Source organism: Scomber scombrus, chromosome 4, assembly GCF_963691925.1.
Source record: "Scomber scombrus chromosome 4, fScoSco1.1, whole genome shotgun sequence".
Taxonomy (NCBI): Eukaryota; Metazoa; Chordata; class Actinopteri; order Scombriformes; family Scombridae; genus Scomber; species Scomber scombrus.
The window spans coordinates 11659275-11677005 of NC_084973.1; the positions used below are offsets into that span (position 1 = coordinate 11659275).

The 17731-nt window shown below is 40.5% G+C and overlaps 2 protein-coding genes across 2 annotated transcripts; both read right to left on the bottom strand.

The window, feature by feature from the left end:
* Positions 1 to 4095: 4095 nt before the first annotated feature.
* Positions 4096 to 11759, bottom strand: si:dkey-32e23.4 (dynamin-1-like protein). Its single transcript, XM_062417808.1, has 17 exons — positions 11618 to 11759; positions 10745 to 10871; positions 10447 to 10588; positions 9836 to 9882; positions 9667 to 9738; positions 9492 to 9578; positions 9167 to 9329; positions 8521 to 8641; positions 8005 to 8343; positions 7462 to 7582; positions 7101 to 7256; positions 6903 to 6992; positions 6676 to 6774; positions 6362 to 6478; positions 6164 to 6273; positions 5902 to 6061; positions 4096 to 5771 (listed from the first exon to the last, which is right to left on the bottom strand). The coding sequence occupies exons 2-17, from the start codon at positions 10844 to 10846 to the stop codon at positions 5715 to 5717; spliced, it is 1983 nt and encodes a 660-aa protein (XP_062273792.1). The 5' UTR covers positions 10847 to 10871; positions 11618 to 11759; the 3' UTR covers positions 4096 to 5714.
* Positions 11760 to 12407: 648 nt separating this feature from the next.
* Positions 12408 to 17140, bottom strand: ubl4a (ubiquitin like 4A). The gene is made up of 4 exons (XM_062417763.1): positions 16987 to 17140; positions 14927 to 15032; positions 14344 to 14552; positions 12408 to 13033 (listed from the first exon to the last, which is right to left on the bottom strand). The coding sequence occupies exons 1-4, from the start codon at positions 17032 to 17034 to the stop codon at positions 12926 to 12928; spliced, it is 471 nt and encodes a 156-aa protein (XP_062273747.1). The 5' UTR covers positions 17035 to 17140; the 3' UTR covers positions 12408 to 12925.
* Positions 17141 to 17731: the final 591 nt, after the last annotated feature.

Here is a 17731-nt window from a genome sequence, read left to right on the forward strand (position 1 = left end):
TTTGTTGCAATTTTCAGGCTGTGATTTGAAGGTGGTATTATTGGTATTATTATTCTGCAACCATCATAGGATGTTATTTCAAAATGAGCACTATTATGTTGTTTTCTATGATGCCATAATAAAAGTCTCTTTCCCCCATCTCTTCAAATATATTTCTGCTTAAGTAATGACCAATTATATCATCAGATTTCAAGAAATATGTGAGATATAATTGTGTTCTCGCAGTAAATGAAATGGAATACAGCTTCTAATTTTGGGTAATTAGATTATTGTAATCCTGTTACATTTCATCTCTCCCTCTCCGGTTTTGATTATGGTGCTCTCATCTGCAGGAGATGAGAGGAGGCACACAGACAAGCAAGGAATAGGATGAAAAAAGTGGAAGGGAAAAAAGAAGAGAGCCTGGGGAATGAGTGAGTGAAGAGACACACACAGCACAGCAGTCACCCTTCAAACAAACGCCCAGCACCTCAACATCTGTGAAAAGACATCATGCTTTTCTGCTGCTTAAAATTCATGGAGGAAATCTAAATGAAAGGACCATCAGCACATCTCTGCAGCTCCATTTCTGTGTCCGTTTCAACATCAAACAGGCTGATTAGTAGTGCAGATGTCAAAGCCTGACAGTTCGAGGGACTCATTAGAGACTGATAGGCAGACTCAATGCCTATTAGACATTAAGGCAGAGCTCTGTGCTTTATACTTACCCTCCACTGCTTGCTGTGTACCTTCCAACAGACAGCACGCAGGTACACTGGAAGAACCATAACCACAGTGATGTACGGCCTCAGGGACACATTCTTTTTCTCCCTCCTTGATGAGTCCGACGTGTCTTTGCATCCAAGAACATTGCACCTCATGTACAATAATTATGAGCGGTGTGCAGCTGCAAAGCACTGCGAGCAGTGCAGAGCCTGGTATAACTAATGTGTTTACAAGCTGCCAGAATTGTTCAATAGTGATATTTTTCTGCAAAGATTAGGAGTACACAGTTGATTTAAACCCTGCACAGGTGTGGATTAAAAATAGAGTGTATTTGGAATCTTATGTTCTGTATTTATTGGAATAAAAGCTGTCAGCCATATGGCTCACACTGTATTAAAACTATGTCTTTCTTAATAGTGAGACGGTGTTCTTTTGTCTGTGATGCAGTTTTATACTCAAAATTGAGACAGATAAAGGTGCTGAATGGTCTGAAGTGAACCATGCAGGGTATGAGGTATGAAATACTGCATTAACCGCCTGAGAGATCAAACTGCTCTTGTGTTAAGTGTAGTGTGTGACTGTGTTGCCTTTGCCTGCCCTCACGTAGGACTCAGTGGGAACTTTTTCTGTAGCTTTTTTACTTAAAAAAACCCCCAAAAAAACAAGTGCTGCCGTGCTGTACCTGGTTTTTGGAAGTACAGCTGCTGTGCTTGATGGTGCAGCACAGAGCTGTATTTGGGCTGTCTTATATGTCGTGTTCAGCGAGTTGTGAGCAAAAAAAAAAAGGTGAAGCACAAACTACAGTGGATTTTTCCTGAAAGGAGTGTATGTATTTTTACTCCAACAAAAGCATGGATAAGCCGAGCGTCAGCGTTTTTACCCTCCGCTACATCTCTAGATTGTGTCGGGTAGGTGAGCTGTGAGCAATTCCAGCACGCTGCGAGCCTGAACCCTTCACCTATAATCATCTCTCTCAACATCTCTTTCATCCCTCCCTTCACTCTCCATTCCTTCACTCTCTTTACCTTTTACCTCCCTTCAACCTTGCTGCACATCTCTATCTTGTCCACAAAGGTTAAAGATTTGTAACCTTCATTACTGACAGCAGATAAAATAACCCTGCACCGCCTCCCACACACACACACACACACACACACACACACACACACACACACACACACACACACACACACACACACACACACACACACATACACACACCCTGCTCAGTTTATCTCCCCTCCATCTCATCCAATATGCTTCGTCCTGCCCCACACACACTCAGCCTAGTGTAAACTCAGCCAGCATTCCGCCTCATTTAAAGGGGCATTGATTTCACCACTAGTGCTCTATGAATATATATTCCATATGCATGAGTGCTCAGCAGTGGGCTATCTTAATAGCGGACGTGCCTCTTTTCTTTACGCACCGTGAATCCAGAGTCCACGGTTCAACTCAAACTCTCGAGATCCATTTGCACCTAACAACAGTGTTCATTTTCTTATTGTCGATGAATTCATGCTTGCACTGAAGAGAGCGCACAGCTCTGAAGCATCCTGGAGATGCACAATACAATTTCTCTCACTCTCCTAAACAAAAAAAAGGCAGTTTCTATCTGGCAGAATAAAACTTAATCTAAAGACAACTAAATTCAAACACATAACATGAAGCCTGTTTGTCAAAACGTGTCTGCTTCAGAGTTGCTCTGATGAACAACGCTTGTCTCCCAAACTGTCTGCAGGCAGAGAGGACAAGCTTTTATTGATTTGTTAAATAATTTTAAGACTTTCTCTTTCTTACTCTACATTTGTACACTTGACTGCCCGTAGCAATTATGACTTCAATCTATAAATCAACCAACAATAAACGCATCCCTATTAAAGCAGATGTCTCCAACACTGAGGAATCTTACCTGAGGCTGATGAGACGAGAATTACAGGTGGAGTGTTCAGGCCTTCTGGGTCCACTTGTAATGTGGTGAACTTGTGCTCTGCAATTTCATCTCCTCCATGCTCTGGTGTGGGAAAAAAATAATTCACTGCTTTATTATTATAGTTAATAACACATCAAGGGAGCAACTAATGGAACCATAACAAGAGAAGGACACACAAAAATCTACTCCCCTCTCCTAAAACATGCACACACACACACACACTCTTAAAGAATCCTCTAATCTCAGCAGTTAATAATGTGTTGTTTTCCTCTCCTTTTATGCTCCTCGGTCCTTTCTCTCCCACTCCCTCCCCTCCTCTCTTACCCGGTTGTCCAGGCGACAGAGTCAGGGAGAGACATTTCTTCCCAGAAGCTCCTCTCTCTCTCTCCCATGGCTTTGTTCAGCTTGCCCTGCTGACTGGCTCACCAGTGGAAGAGAGGCGAGGAGGGAAAGGAAGCTCAAAGCCCTCCGTACGCTGCTGGTGGAAGGCTGGAGAGTCAAGAGGGATCTCATGAATGAGTAAAGACATGTCTCAAACTGGTTTCACCCTCATTCAGCTGGTTTAATGAGACCAAAATGATGCAGTTGGTTCTGATGTCGCAGCCGAGCCCCCTCCCTTTCTGTCAGAGTTGGTATGGTCTAGTCTAGGCTCAGTTGGTGGGGAGTGTTATAAGAGGGTGATCAGAATAACTGGCTACAGTGGGAGACAAAGTGTAATCAATTTAAAATATTCACCTGAAATAAGAGTTTATTAGCTTGTGCTTCATTTTCATTTTCAAGCACCAGATGAAATGAAGCCATTCAATCTGACTCTGTTGTAGATGCAATTTTGTTGCTGTTTGCACATCACTGCTAATGCTTATTGAGGCTTTTTGAATTCAGCACTGATTTGAGTTGTCTAAATTGCTTTGTAGTGTCAATAATGCTTCTTCCTGAATTGTAGCATCTCCAGTGGCGCTCTCGCTCACTCACATCAAACATTAATGACCAGCACTCTACTCTTACTGCCACATCCAACACATCCATCACCTCACTTCTCCACCTCTGTTCCGATTTAACTTTGACTGCTTTGACATCAAAAGGTAATAATCCATCATTGAAATGGGAGTGGAAAAGTCTGATTTGAAATTTTGCCCCATGGTGCAGTGCAGAGAGCAAACACAAAGAAAACATCAGGTATGGAGACTGGTGTTCATGTCACTGTAAGCGTGTGTGTGAGTGTGTTTTGGCAGCCTTCAGGACATTTTGTCTTCATCCTGTTGGTGCAGCTGTTACAGACTCATCTGACCAACAGACTTTTTCAGTCAGCTGGAATCAATAAAGTGAAGCAGAGTGAATCTCATCACTTCTATTGCTGCAGAACTGTGGGAGACAAACAGATCTTATAAAATCCAATCAATTGTTATCACTGCATGTCATCAATAAAACCCAAACAAACTCTGTACGATGTCCTCTGTTAGAATTTAATGAATCCCTCCAATCTCTACAGACTCCATCCAGTAAACATGTATCACAAATATTGGCAGGCAAGAACTCAGAGGCAGTTGACACATGATCATAATATACATTTACAGAATACAAAATATACACAAATCATTCACTCATACGTCCACACATGCATACTGAACACAGACATGCAAACTTAGACAGGGCTTTTAGAGGGACAAGACTGACTGGATATTGTGTTGGCTCCCTGATCACACAGAAGTCAGTTACTGTTCAATGGTCCCATTAAGGCAGTTCTTTCTGAAAAAGCCTAGGATAACTATTTGTTTTGTTTATGGGAACAGATTCACATTAACAGCTACAGCACTCGGGAGAGGAATCTGCCAGAACAATGGTCTAAGTTAAGAACAGATGTGATAATAGATAATTAAAACACATCAAGCAATATTACAGAATTAATTGTGTGACTAGAAAAATCACTCTGGCTTAATTAAGATGCAAGTTTATGGTTCATATGGGGACATCAGCATACAATGAGATGCAAAAACTGCATGCTGGAGGTATCTCCATACTGTTATTCTCTCAATCCTAGGGGCAAATTTGTCTTTACTACTGGAGAGGGTCAATGATAGGGATGTAGCTCATCTCTAAAACTGGGAACTGGTTAGACATTTAGTTTGAGGAAATAAAGGGAAGTTACAGAATATACCATCAGGATCTAAAATCTAAAAAATGATGACATATCCTAACTTTCTATTATTATCTTCTGACAAGTTTTCTACATTAATTATATTTATTATTATTAATAATATGAATTAATTTCTGTGTACCAAATAGTAAAATACATGTAAGCTACAGACTATATGTGTCCAACTGTGTGTGTCTCCTTAAAAACAAAAGCTGTGAACGCTTGGTCCCCGAGTTTACATACAACACTGTAAAGTCAGCAAAACAGATAACAGTACAAACTAGATGATATGTAGATAGAAAATAATTCTGATATTAATTAACGCTACAGAGCTCATAAAACATTGTGCAATCATTTTGTTTTTTCCACAAGTGACTGCAGTCTGTCTTCAGTGTTGCATTGCAGTCATCATTAATTGAATTGGAACTTCACTCCATTTCTATCTCTGATGAAATGCTCCAACAAAGGAGGTTGAATTTGGAAAACATCTAATGTAACATGGTTTCAGCACCTGCTAAAGGGCCTCAGAGGAAGCCAAGTTTTTGGAAACTGCAGAATAAGAGAACTTAAATATACCACATATAATTTACATATATTACAGAATTATGTTCCAACAAACATTTTATGACAAAAAAGAAAAAAATATTTTGTTCACAGCTGTCTCTTTTACATTAACAATAACACTTTAAGCCTGAGTGTTCAATTAATTTCTGTCACTACACAACATACACAGTGAAAAGCACAGCTCAGGGCCAACAGATGACAAAGAGAGTAAGTCTTAACGTGGTATGGTCATTGGTCCATGAGAAAACAGTTGTGCTGCCACATAATTACAAACACACACACACACACACACACACACACTCTCTCTGCTGTAAACTCACATACACTCTCATACTCTCAAAGCTGTTGTATGACAAGGGAGTTGTTCGTTTCAGCTGGCTACCACAGATGGGTCTCCCGGATCTCAGAGATGATGTTATTGGCTTTTTTAAGTGCCTGAGTAAGAAAAAAAAAGAGAGTTAGTTAAGCACCGGCCTTAGAATAAGAGATAAAAGAAAAGAGAAAGGACTTGCTGTTCTTAATTCTCAGAACCTATTCAGAGAACAAAAGTATCAGCCAATTTTACCTCAAGCATTTGAGCAACCTCGGTCCGCTGCTGTGCAGTGTCCTGTGACTCAATGAGCAGCTCCTGCAGCAGTGGCTGTTTGTAAAGCTGACCCACCAGCTCACTCTGCAGATGCTCTTTCACAAAGTTCACCAGAAAGTGCATCACTGTCTTAGGCACACTGTGGACACACAGCCCAGAGACAAAGTTAGAAAATCAGCATCAATAACATCAGAGAGACTCAACAATAGAGACAGCAGTTCTGGATGTGTTCCAGTCGGACCTGTCTTGGATGCTTTTGCGGACAATAAGAAAGTAGCACTTGATGAGGCGCTGGATGATCTCACAGTCTCTCTGCTCCTTTGCACCCAGCTTGCGGGATGCGGGCACCGCCTGGGAGAGAAGCCGAAAGTGTAAAGTTGATAGTCTGCAATGAATTCACTACTAAATGTTTTGTCTCACTGCTAATCCCACCACTCACTGTGTCAAGAAGGTTAATGGCATGGCCTCTGCTGGGGCTGCCAAAGCCTGCAGCCGGAGCTTTCTCTTCTGCGACCTTCTCATTCTTCCAGCGTTTCCCTCCATCAAGGGCCTCTGCCTGACAGCGAGAAAACAGAGGAAGTCAGACGGTCAAAGCAATTTTGCCTGAGCCTGGTATTCCACTAAAAGACTTTAAAAAGGGGCTATGTTTGAATGTGACATGTAACGGTTAAGGCTTTGCAGAGTACAACGTGCTGTTTATCCTTGCAGATAAATGATAAATGAGAGTACCTGCTGTAGGGGACAAATAACTACCTGCTGATTGTTGACAGATGCTGAGACTTGCGCTGCATCCGTGAAGTCGGGATGCTTTGTGTTGATGTAGGCTAGCTCTATTGCTATTAAATTGTGCACCTGAAAAAGGGAACATGAAGAGGAAAGTACCTCACATGATTAATGGCACTGAATTGAACTGAATAGTACTTGGATATCGGTTATTATAATTAGTATGAAAGATTGTCTTTGCTAAAACTGTGAAATACCATTTCATTGGTAATAGGCAAGCGCTTCCGCAGTAATCCAGTCACCACTTCCACAATGGAATCGTGCAGTTTGGGGAATCGCAGAAGCTCCTTGCAAACATAAAAGACACACTTTTTAACATGGTGCTGTCATAAATAAGGCTAGTCTGTTTTAGGAAGTTAAAGAGATGTAAAAAGCATCACCATAACTTGGATTACCTGCGTGCTGAAGGAGGAGCAGTGCTGAATGATCCTCTGTAGTTCTTCATGGACAAGCTCAACACAGCGTAGACTGGGCTCCTCCAGCCGCTTAATTTGCCGCTTCACCAGCAGCTCAAAGGACACCTCGGGCACAAAAAGTGCTGGCCGTGGGCCCTGCAGGGTATATCACACACACACACACACACAAACACACCCACACACCCACACACACACACACACACACACACACACACACACACACACACACACACACACACACACACACCAGCTCTACTATTCACCTGCTCTCCCTCCAAATGAGAGAACTTGACTAGAATTCAGATTAAACAAACATGAGCAGAAGTCGAGAGAAGCTTACCGTAGCATTGCGGATGGCAGTGAGGATATCGAGCTCGGTGAGTCCCCCGAGTGGGTCAATGGACTGCAAAGTACGGCCAAAGGTCTCATGGAATATGTAACACATCCGAGCACCCCCACAGCTGCAGAAGAGATGGGTTCAGCTGTGACACTGGCGCTGTTTCTCAGGGCTGTGTGTCGGCACACTTAATCGCTTGAAAATTAAATTCAGTCAACCAAAAAAGGTCAATATTTGCTCTCCATATATTTACATGAACTAATCGCCTTGTGGTAAGAGAGCTGTGAAAATGAAGGTGCCAACTTAAGATGCTGATACCATTTCAATTTACAATTACATTACCCCAAGGACGTTCCTCTAATGACACGCACTGTACACCAGGCTACATAAATGCTGAGTTCTGCAACAATAAGTACTAAATTAAATGCAGTAACAGCATGAGAAAATGAGAGACCATTCAGTAAAACATGAAGCAAAGGCTGTTGTCATCATAAAAGCATTAGCTATGTAATGAAGATCCCACTCCTGTGAAAAGGTCAGACTCACAGCTCTGTGGTTTGAATGTGCCTGCCTGTTCCCTCTATGGTGTTGCAGTAATCGCTGGCGAACTTGGTGACGATCTGCAGCAGAGTGGCACTTTCGTCCTCTACTGGCTGGCCATAACTGGTGAGTCGTGTCTGGTACTGGGCACTCAGCACGGTCACTCGGGTTTTGAGGTCTGGCAGGCAGTCCCGGATGTGGTGCATAAGCAGTCTGCTGAGAGTTTTGGCCAGATAGCGTGAGCCGGCGCGGGAGGCGAGCGAGGGGTAGTGGCGCTGCAAGAAGGCCTGCTCATCCCTCATCGAATCCTCCAGGCTCTTCTGGGTATTGATGTCATGCTGGCTCCTGGGAGGATCACCAATTAAGGGAGAGAGAGGGAGTGTAGTCAGATAATCAGGGTAACAAGGACGTTTACAATACATCAACTTGATGAATAGTGAAGCAAAAAACACTTTTTAATGAAAATGTAAGAAAACATGGCTTTAATCACTAAACCTTAGAAGTAGTACTATTATTACGAACCTGTTAACCACCCCGATAATCCCAAGCCTGACTGGAATGACTCGACCAAGCAGGACCTCCAGAGCATCGGTCCCTGCATCCATCAGATCCAGCTTACTGACCACCAGCAGTGTTCTTCGACCTGACAGACACAAAGACAGTATGAGATCAAAGGACAGTGAACAGTTTTCCCTATTTCTTTTTCCACCCTTCTAAATCTTACAGTAGCACATAATAGAAGAGAAACAGAAAACAGTTCCTTAATAGGACAGGATTTGAGGCCAGCTGGGGAACATTTGGGCCAAGATACCTATCCTAACTACAACACAATCACTGAACACATTAGGGAGTTTTAGGCCACACTGCCAACCTCCTGGACAATTACCACGGACTGATTTTCATTATCTATCAATCTATCAAAGTGCACCATGATAGCAACTTTCAATTTACAAGCAACCGATGAGTATCAGGATTCTGTCAGAACTTAATGACCGGCAGGTCTAATTGCCTTAAATGACTGGTGTGCTTAATGTGTTATTCCTGCACATTTAATCATTTAAAAAGCCTTTCTACTTAAAGCGTGTTATGTAATAGGCACCAATGGAGAAGAAAGAAAATTAAAATGAAATTAGATAGTGAAGAAGCGCCCATGTGCAAAATGTCCTACCATCTGTATCAACCTCACGAGCCAATTTCAGTGCATCAGAGGTGGCCAAGTCAGAGTTGGCAGGGGAAACCGCGAGGATGAGGGAGTTTGGATTGGAGATGAAGGACAAGATCATCTCTTGCACTTGAGATTCGATGTCCTCTGGCTGATCCCCAACAGGAACCTGAGGCAACAACAACGAGCAACCATAGTTACTGTAAGAACACTGCTGCTGTGACTGTGATGATTGCATTGCAGATATAGAGTGAAATCAGCATCAATCTAGTGTGGGTGTGTTTGTACACATTAAACAAAATCAAAATCTTTGTCACATGGCTGAGCTTACCTTAGTAATGCCAGGCAAATCAACCAGAGTGAGATTAAGGACTTTGGGGGAGAAAATCTTCAAATAGATGGGCTCAGGACTGATTCCCTGGAAGATATGGACAAAAAGGGATCCAGTTGAAAAGAGGACTACACTCAAGGCATCATAACATTTACATTCATACTTTTTTCCTTACCTTGTTGTCACCTGAACTGCGTTCAGTCTCTCCTTCAATTTCTTTGCGAATTTCTGCAAAATCTGTGAAGATCTTTTAAATAGGTGAAAGAACGATGCATTACGTAAAAGCTTCACACTACAGGATAAATGCAGCAAGCACATCATTTAAATCCCTTGGATAAATGTACCTGGTTCTTGCAGTGCATGAATGTACCCCATTCTTCAGCCTTGACACCTTCACAAACACATAAAAGCAAGTTATTTGACAGAAATGCCTCTAAAATGTAGAATGCAGATATAATTAAGGTTTACAGGAAAAACAATGTAAATTGAAAACAATACAAATACAATGGAGTTTTGTGTCATGCCAGACAGATGAAGACCAGATGAACAATATGTCTGAGAGTGTTCACAAAAGAAATGAAGAGACTAAACAAAGACAAGTCCATGCAGACCAAATATAAAGAGACCTGGGTAGCTGTTTTGGGTATTTTGTTTTACCGCATTTCCTGAAAAAGTGTTGAAGAGGAAGAAGAGGAAGATAAACTGCATGTTAGCAAAGAGAAATCAATGCCCTACAATGAGAATCTATCAGTTCAGACAGTGAGAGAAGGTGCCATGGCAGAGTACTAGTCACACATTAACTACTGCAAGTAGACTACATGCAAAGACAGAAATAGCAAACCTACTGTCCTGCTGACATAATCAGAATGTGTATAAAACCCTAATTGTGTGTTAACAATTATATATAGATTTTTGGACAAACAGATTTAGAAATAACAGATAAATATGTATGTACCATTTTCAACCTTCAGTCTCTCCTCCACAGGGGCAACATTAACAAGTTGCAACACCAGGGGTCGTCTTGTTACTATTCCCGATCCCCGAGGCAAGAAATCCCGTCCAACAAGGCTCTCCAGCACAGAGCTCTTTCCACTGCTCTGTTGGGGCACATGAAGAGAGCAATTCAGCAACATTTTTGGCACACTTACTCAAGTGCAAATGTTGTCATAAAAGTATTCTGTGCTTTGTTCACAAAAAGCACAAAGTACATATGATGAACTATAAGCTTCTACTTTTTGTTTTTCACCATTTACCTGAGATCCAACCACCACTATCTGCGGCAGCTGGATGATCTCTGCTCCAACTGTGAGAAAAACCTCCTGCAGACGGTTGATGGTGGGGATCAGATTCTCCATCCTTCCACTAGACTCGGCACACTATCTATAACAGGCAGATAGAATTAATGTACATTAATACAATTAGGGGATTTTTAACATAACAATCAGCACAGTTAATCAAGTTACATTATATCACAATGACATTCCTTTTGCACTACTGCCATATGTTTACAATGCCGTTTGCACAGCTCTCCTACAAAACGTTAATCTCATAATGCAAGGCTTTTACAACGTTTTAGTATATTGCGCATAACTGTATGAGTATACTGTGTCAATGTGTATGGCCCCCTCCCTTAGTTGCATATGTCCTGGCTGCACATTGTGTAATGACAACGAAATTGAAATAAATTACAACAAATTGGGAGTTATTCATTCTCAAAAGACCCTGTAATAATCAAGTTGGGTTATGCGCTGTATATGTATAAATATATATAGATAAAGCTATATATATATATATTGATAGACAGTGAGATAGACATCAGTGATGTTTTTCTAAGGGGAAGTGGTCCTGATGAGAGAGGGGGATGTAACACCAACAACACTGTGCTGAATCCTAACAGGGTATAACACGAAAATAAGCCTTTTTCGATATCAATCATGACACTGAGTTGACGTCTAAGTGGCATGGGTAGAGGTGTAGCATCAGCTCAATTCGAGAAGCTCGCCATAAACAGCAGCTGGCTAAAGCTAATTGGTAAAAAAGCAGGAAGTGAAAGAGATGCGCTAGCCTTATGCTAACGCTAAGAAGCTAAGCCGCGGAAACCACCGAAGGCTCCATTCTGACCTTACCGGTGTTCAACGACAAATATCCCTCCGTGTCAAACGTGTATGTCCTTCATACTTCGCAGTAAAACGGGAACGCGTCAATATAACCGCATTTTACCCCGATAGTTATCGAAAATTAGCAGCAAGTGATAAGCGTCAGTTTACCACCGGGGCGGCACCCTCCAACAACCTGATTGGGCGAAAAATATGAATCATGAGCGTTTCTGCCAGCTGATTGGTTGACGCGTAACGGACCCGCCCCGCACTGTACCAAGACAGTGGATGGATTTTAAAAGCCCAACATCCCTTTTCTCATTTCTGCTTAACCAACTCTACTTTTTAGACGAATAACAAATACTTCATTAAACTTCGCGGGAAATTTCAGTGTTACAACAGCACCGTCAAGCTCACATCACATACACAATATAACAAAATAATAATAAATAATAAAAAATGTTATACATTGTGCAGCAATTGTATGTATAGTATGTAAAAAATGAGTGGTGAAATAGGTGAGTAGTTATAATTCAATGCGCAATTATTATTATATATATATATATATATATATATAGTAAACAGTAAAATATTAAGAATTATTATAATACGGTATCCAATGTGCAATAGAAACATTATTATACATTGTGCAGAGCGATGCTATTAAAGTGTGATTGTCAACCAGTTGAGTTATTTGAGAGGAAGAAGGCATCAGATATAAAATAAAAAGTAAAGAAAGGAGGGGAAAAATTCAGCCTCATCACATCATAAAGTCACTCAAAATATCAACAAACTTGAAAATTGAGTATTTTTTCCTGTGTTTTTAATGTTTTTATATATAAACATGATATTTACAAATCATACAATGACCATCAGTTTGTTATGGGATAAAACATGTATTACTTTCTTACGGATGGATAACAGAAAAACACCCAGTCATCATCCAACACAGACATCACTAATAAATACCCTCCAGTACAAGGTAGTGTCCCCTGGGAGTCATAGCAGCCAGAGATCATGTGAAACCAACATCATGAATGGATTCCTTTGTATTCAAATATTGTGTTATCAAGATTGTGTCATTACTGCAACATCAATGACAGGGACCAATTCAAAGTGGCTAAGTTTTCTTATCTAAGTCCTCCGGTCGTGGATAAGAAAGCCCTATTGTTGAGGCAATCAACAGTCATTGTTATCCGTGTTCATTCAGCCTTTAATTAGGCACACACATGGGGCTCTGCGAGAAAATTGATACTGCGTTTCTCACACTCTAAACACTGTATGCATCTCCAAGCACTGAGCCCCTCTCCGAAGACAATCACAGTGAGCTGAACATTCTTAGTCCATGTATGAGGTGTCCATGCCCTCGCCATCGGGGTGAAGCAGTCTTCCGGCCAGGCGTTCAATGTCATCTAGACTAAGTTGTCGAAGTGAACGTTCATAATCCTTAAAGAAAAGGAAATGTGGAGAAGGAGCAGGTTAAAAGTAGATATACTGAATCCATTTTACTGCAACCACGACATGTGTGGATGAATATTGCTCTATTTAAATAAAATCAAAGGATAAGCCTCTTAAATTTCTCCTTTACATGTAATTTATCCTGAGAGACCAAACTAACATCCCTTGTGCAAGTTTATCACCAAGATATTGGTCTGATATTCTAAATAACAGTGATGAACTGGGACAATCTTGAGGTTTAAACATATTGATGTAACTTCTACTTTTGGGGCCTATAATGAGTATTTAGCCCCACTCCTGGCCTTAATAAGATACAATCATATATAATCAGAGTGAATATAATTTGTATTTGCCAAATGCCAAAGTGAAAACAAATCAGTACAATTTTATATAATTTAGGTGCATGTAGTAATTATTATAACTAAAGTGGACTTTATGGCTTTCATTATATTCGTTTTTATTATACACTGGTCTCAACCACCTGAACTGACATAACAGGTAAAATATGTGGTGATTTCACAATATTTTCTAATCTTCAGTATTTTCTGACTGGAAGAGGATTCAAAAGGATAAAGTTTGTCTTTTTCAAAATTCAGGCATTTGCATTTCTTAGAAATATTTGAAGGAGCCTTTGGAATGAAACAGGCTTTGTCTTTTCAGTATGATCTCTAGGATCTAGAATAACACTTGAGACAGCAGTTTGCACAGCTCTTCCTACTAGGACGCTGGAAAACGTATTCCTGATCAACTTGATGTGTGTCGGCTATAAGTGAGAATCATTCTTAAAAATAAATATGCACTTTTTAGATACAAAATAGCTGACACTTCATTAAGTGTACATTAAATAATTACCAAATGAAAAATAAATTAAGCTGATTTTATGACCCCAACTACATGTAGAATATGCCTTACTTTTCAAACTCTTATGAACTGATAATTATTTAATTTCACCTGCACTGACATAGACGAGTCACCTGTCCACCAATCTGTGGACAGTGAGTAAATTCATTCAGAAGCATGATGTCGTCCATAGTTACCGTGACAACATCACTCAGTCTCTTAGCTTAGGATGTTTATCAGGTCCTTTATAAAGGTTGCTCTATTCAGCTTTATAAATAGCTGTTTGCAAGGTTTTTTGCAGCATTGATCAGGGCTCCTTGTGATAAGACACTTTGTGAATACTGCCCCAAATGCCAGCTGAAATGAAAATATTACAAATGTATCTTTTGCCAACAACCCCTGCTGGTAGCAAAAAATCAAAACGTTAAAGAACACCATTCGTAAACTTTAATATATACCTTAATAAGCTGTTCGTGCACTTTTGCTGCATCTGCAGGACTGAAATGTCGAGCAAGAATAGCAGACACCGTCTGCCATACTCCTCCCTGCGTGCCGCTGCTGCTGCTGGCACTCATCCCTGATGCTCCAGTCCTCTCTCCCACTGGACGGATTACCAGATTCAATTTAGCCTCTGGCCCAATGGAGTAATCACTCAGTCTGTGTTCATCTGAGGAAAGCAATATAGTATTCAATCATCCAACATTTAAACGTTTGAATTAGAGCTCGACCGATGCAGGGTTTTTGAGGCCGATATTGATAGAGAGTTTAAAATATCTGACCTATTAATTTTCTTGTACTAGGCAGGATGTGTTACAGCTGAAAAACAAACTCCTCTCTGGCTGACTATTGCATGGTGACACTATTTCAGAACCTGTTCATTGGCTAACATATACACTAATACGATACATCTGCTAATCAACTAACATCAGCCATTCATACTAAAGCCACCGGTCAGGCTCTAGTATGAATCACAAAAAAATTAGGTTGGTAGATTAAGCAATTACAGTTCTGCACAAAGGTTATGAAACACTTGAAATTCACCTGCAAGCGCTTTGCCTTTATAAAGCAACCGCTGCTGGTTAGCTGGTATGTTGAGACGTTCGGACACAAGTTCCTTCACTGTGGAGACCTTTTCATCTTCATTCACCTGAAACATCAACAGTATGATGATGCAGTCACACTACATGATGACAATATTTTAAGCAGTTTAGCTGAACAGAAATCAAACTTCAGAGGGGCAGAGCCAGTCTGAAATGAATCCATTGCATCAACAAACTGTAATGAATGTGGACTTGAATGGCCCTGTTAGTATATTCTTCCTATTAAAAGAAATACAATGACTGGGACTGTAGTGGAAGTATTTATCCCAGCAAGCACTGCAAACATAGAAAATATTGAGCACTTTAGTAAGAGCTGGTACTTTTTTTTTGTTTTTACCTTCAGAGCAGAGCTAGGAGAAATATGGCATGGCCTTCATCACTGTCACACTTTATAGAGACAGCATTTAGAATCACTTGTCCTCCACAGAATACAAAATGTACTTCCCCATTTGACATAAACAGCATCAAATACTGTCACTGCCTGTGCTAGACATCAATATTGTTCTTTTTTCCATCAACTACACACAAAACGCCACACTACCCGAGCAGGGAGTATAGTGAACATTTTTAAAAACAGAGTTTGCTGTGCTCAAATGATATTCTGATGAAGTTCAAATGCTCCTTTAATCACAACACTGAAGTTAGCTTCTGCTTCGGGGCTAAGGGAATAGATAAAGGACCAGTGTGTAGGATTAAGTTACATTGTAACCAACTGAATACCTTTCCCCTCCTCCAAGCATGAAGGTGAACCTATGGTGGCTGCAAAACTCACAAAAAATGCAAATGCCCTCTCTGAAGCCAATGTTTGGTTTGTCCTTTCGGGGCTACTGTAGATACATGGCAGGGTCCGTTCTGCTAGATGCCACTAAACTCTACACGCTGCACCTTTAATGCCTAAATAATGATGTTTAGGGGCTGATTCTCTACTTTTGCAACACTTTGCCAATATGAAATACTGTTAGATATTGTTACAAAAGCCTTTAAACTGTTTAAACCCATTTTCAGGTTTGTGAAACCTTTATTTTGCTTTTGAAAAAAGAAAAGAAAATGAAAAATGTCACTGCTTTTCTCCCATCAAAAAACAAAAAAACACTATTCTCTGACTTGTCAAATCTGAACTAGATTAACATGAGAGTCTTGAGGGTTTTAACACAATTTCAGGTTTGTGAAAAAAGGGAGATGTGCAATTTCTCCATCCAGACCACATTAGGCCAGATGTTCATGTTTCACAAACCTGAAGCTGTGTCTGTGGAGTATCTGTTAATCTAGACCAGATTTGGCAAGTTTGAGTATAGTTTTTTTAGTCTGGATCTGTTTAATGTGTTCTGGATGGAGATTTTTTTAAAAATATTTTCATAAATAAAATAAGGATTGGAAGCTTTAACTTTCCTTAATCCCCGAATCGTAAACTATCTTCAGTGTCCTTTCATAATCACACGTCGTGTAAGCCCCAGTTTGTGCCTCATACAAGGTTATCATTAGAAAACATGCGAGGAACACTCTGGGGTCAGGACTGACCCAGTGAGCATAACATTACTGCTGAGAGCAGGAAAAGTAACGCTGGTCACTTGTAAAGAAGGAAGTTACACAGCTGTACCGGCCTAGTAAAACCATTTGTCCTGGGACGCTTTTCTTAAACGAATTCACACAACCTACTGACTTTCTCTTCCTAAAATAACGTAGACATAAAGACATTTTTGATAAACCGCTGTGTTTAAAGGTGTCAGCGTAAAGTAGGAAGGTAACCATTAACACTTTTTTGGGGCTGTGGCAAACAAGCTAGCTACACTAACGTCAATGTATAACTGGTGTTAAAAAAGATACTGTACAACCACCCAGTTTGTGCCACATTTTGTTAAATCTTTAAAATTGGACATCATTATTCCTAAAACTGCTCGGCGTGTGACAAACAGGACAACCGCTACCTGCTAATCAACCAGCTAGCGTGAAGGCTAACTAAGAGTCTGCGGCTGCGGACTCAGCCTGTGTTACTTCACTTACATGTACGCTGCACTCTTTTCCCTGGAGCGGCTTCACGGTGAGGATCATTTTCGATGATACTCTGAATTAAACAAAACCACACAACAATACGGGCACAGGTTAAGTAATAATAAACCTCGCACACTTTGCTAGCTCAGGACACCCAACAGGCTTCTTCTCCGTCAGCTGCAGGCTGCTGCTACTGCTGCTGCAGCTCTCAGGTGAGCTGAGCGCCGCCCACTGGCCGGAGTGTGTCACTACCGAGGATAATTTCACTTAACTTATTTTGATCCCTCTGCTCTGGATGATCAGTCCATAATTAAAAATTCTATCGAAAAAGCAGGAATGAACTGACGACTCTGTTGGACACTGAAATCTAAAAACAACATGATTACCATCTAATTATTTTAATTGGCCTATTATCATCATTATACTAAATAATTTTGTCTTATTTTTGTGAAGAAATTTGAGTGAGGCTGCATGTAAACAAGGCTATAGGCTTGTCTTGATCAAATTACAATAATCATTAGGTAATTAGCCAGTATGAGTAAACATCACAACTAATTTTAAAACGTTTCAGTGTGAAAACCCCACAATAGATTTGTTTTCGACCAATTGAAAACACTACAATTGTTGTCCCAACATCATCGAAGAATAATTTGCTTTTATAGACCTACGCGTTTATGTTAACATCACCTGGCATTGTTATTGTCACTTAGAATAAGCCTAATTATATTCAAGAAGTCAGAATTTAGTCAATCAGGAT

Excerpts from the sequence above, each read along its gene's own strand:
- ubl4a (XM_062417763.1), bottom strand. The coding sequence starts at position 17,034 with ATGATCCTCACCGTGAAGCCGCTCCAGGGAAAAGAGTGCAGCGTACAT. Across the intron at positions 15,033-16,986 it reads GAAAAGAGTGCAGCGTACAT|GTGAATGAAGATGAAAAGGT; the intron begins GTAAGTGAAGTA and ends TTGATGTTTCAG. Across the intron at positions 13,034-14,343 it reads TGCACGAACAGCTTATTAAG|GATTATGAACGTTCACTTCG; the intron begins GTATATATTAAA and ends CTTTTCTTTAAG.
- si:dkey-32e23.4 (XM_062417808.1), bottom strand. The coding sequence starts at position 10,846 with ATGGAGAATCTGATCCCCACCATCAACCGTCTGCAGGAGGTTTTTCTC. Across the intron at positions 9,739-9,835 it reads TCATGCACTGCAAGAACCAG|ATCTTCACAGATTTTGCAGA; the intron begins GTACATTTATCC and ends CCTATTTAAAAG. Across the intron at positions 8,642-9,166 it reads TCGTGAGGTTGATACAGATG|GTCGAAGAACACTGCTGGTG; the intron begins GTAGGACATTTT and ends TGTGTCTGTCAG.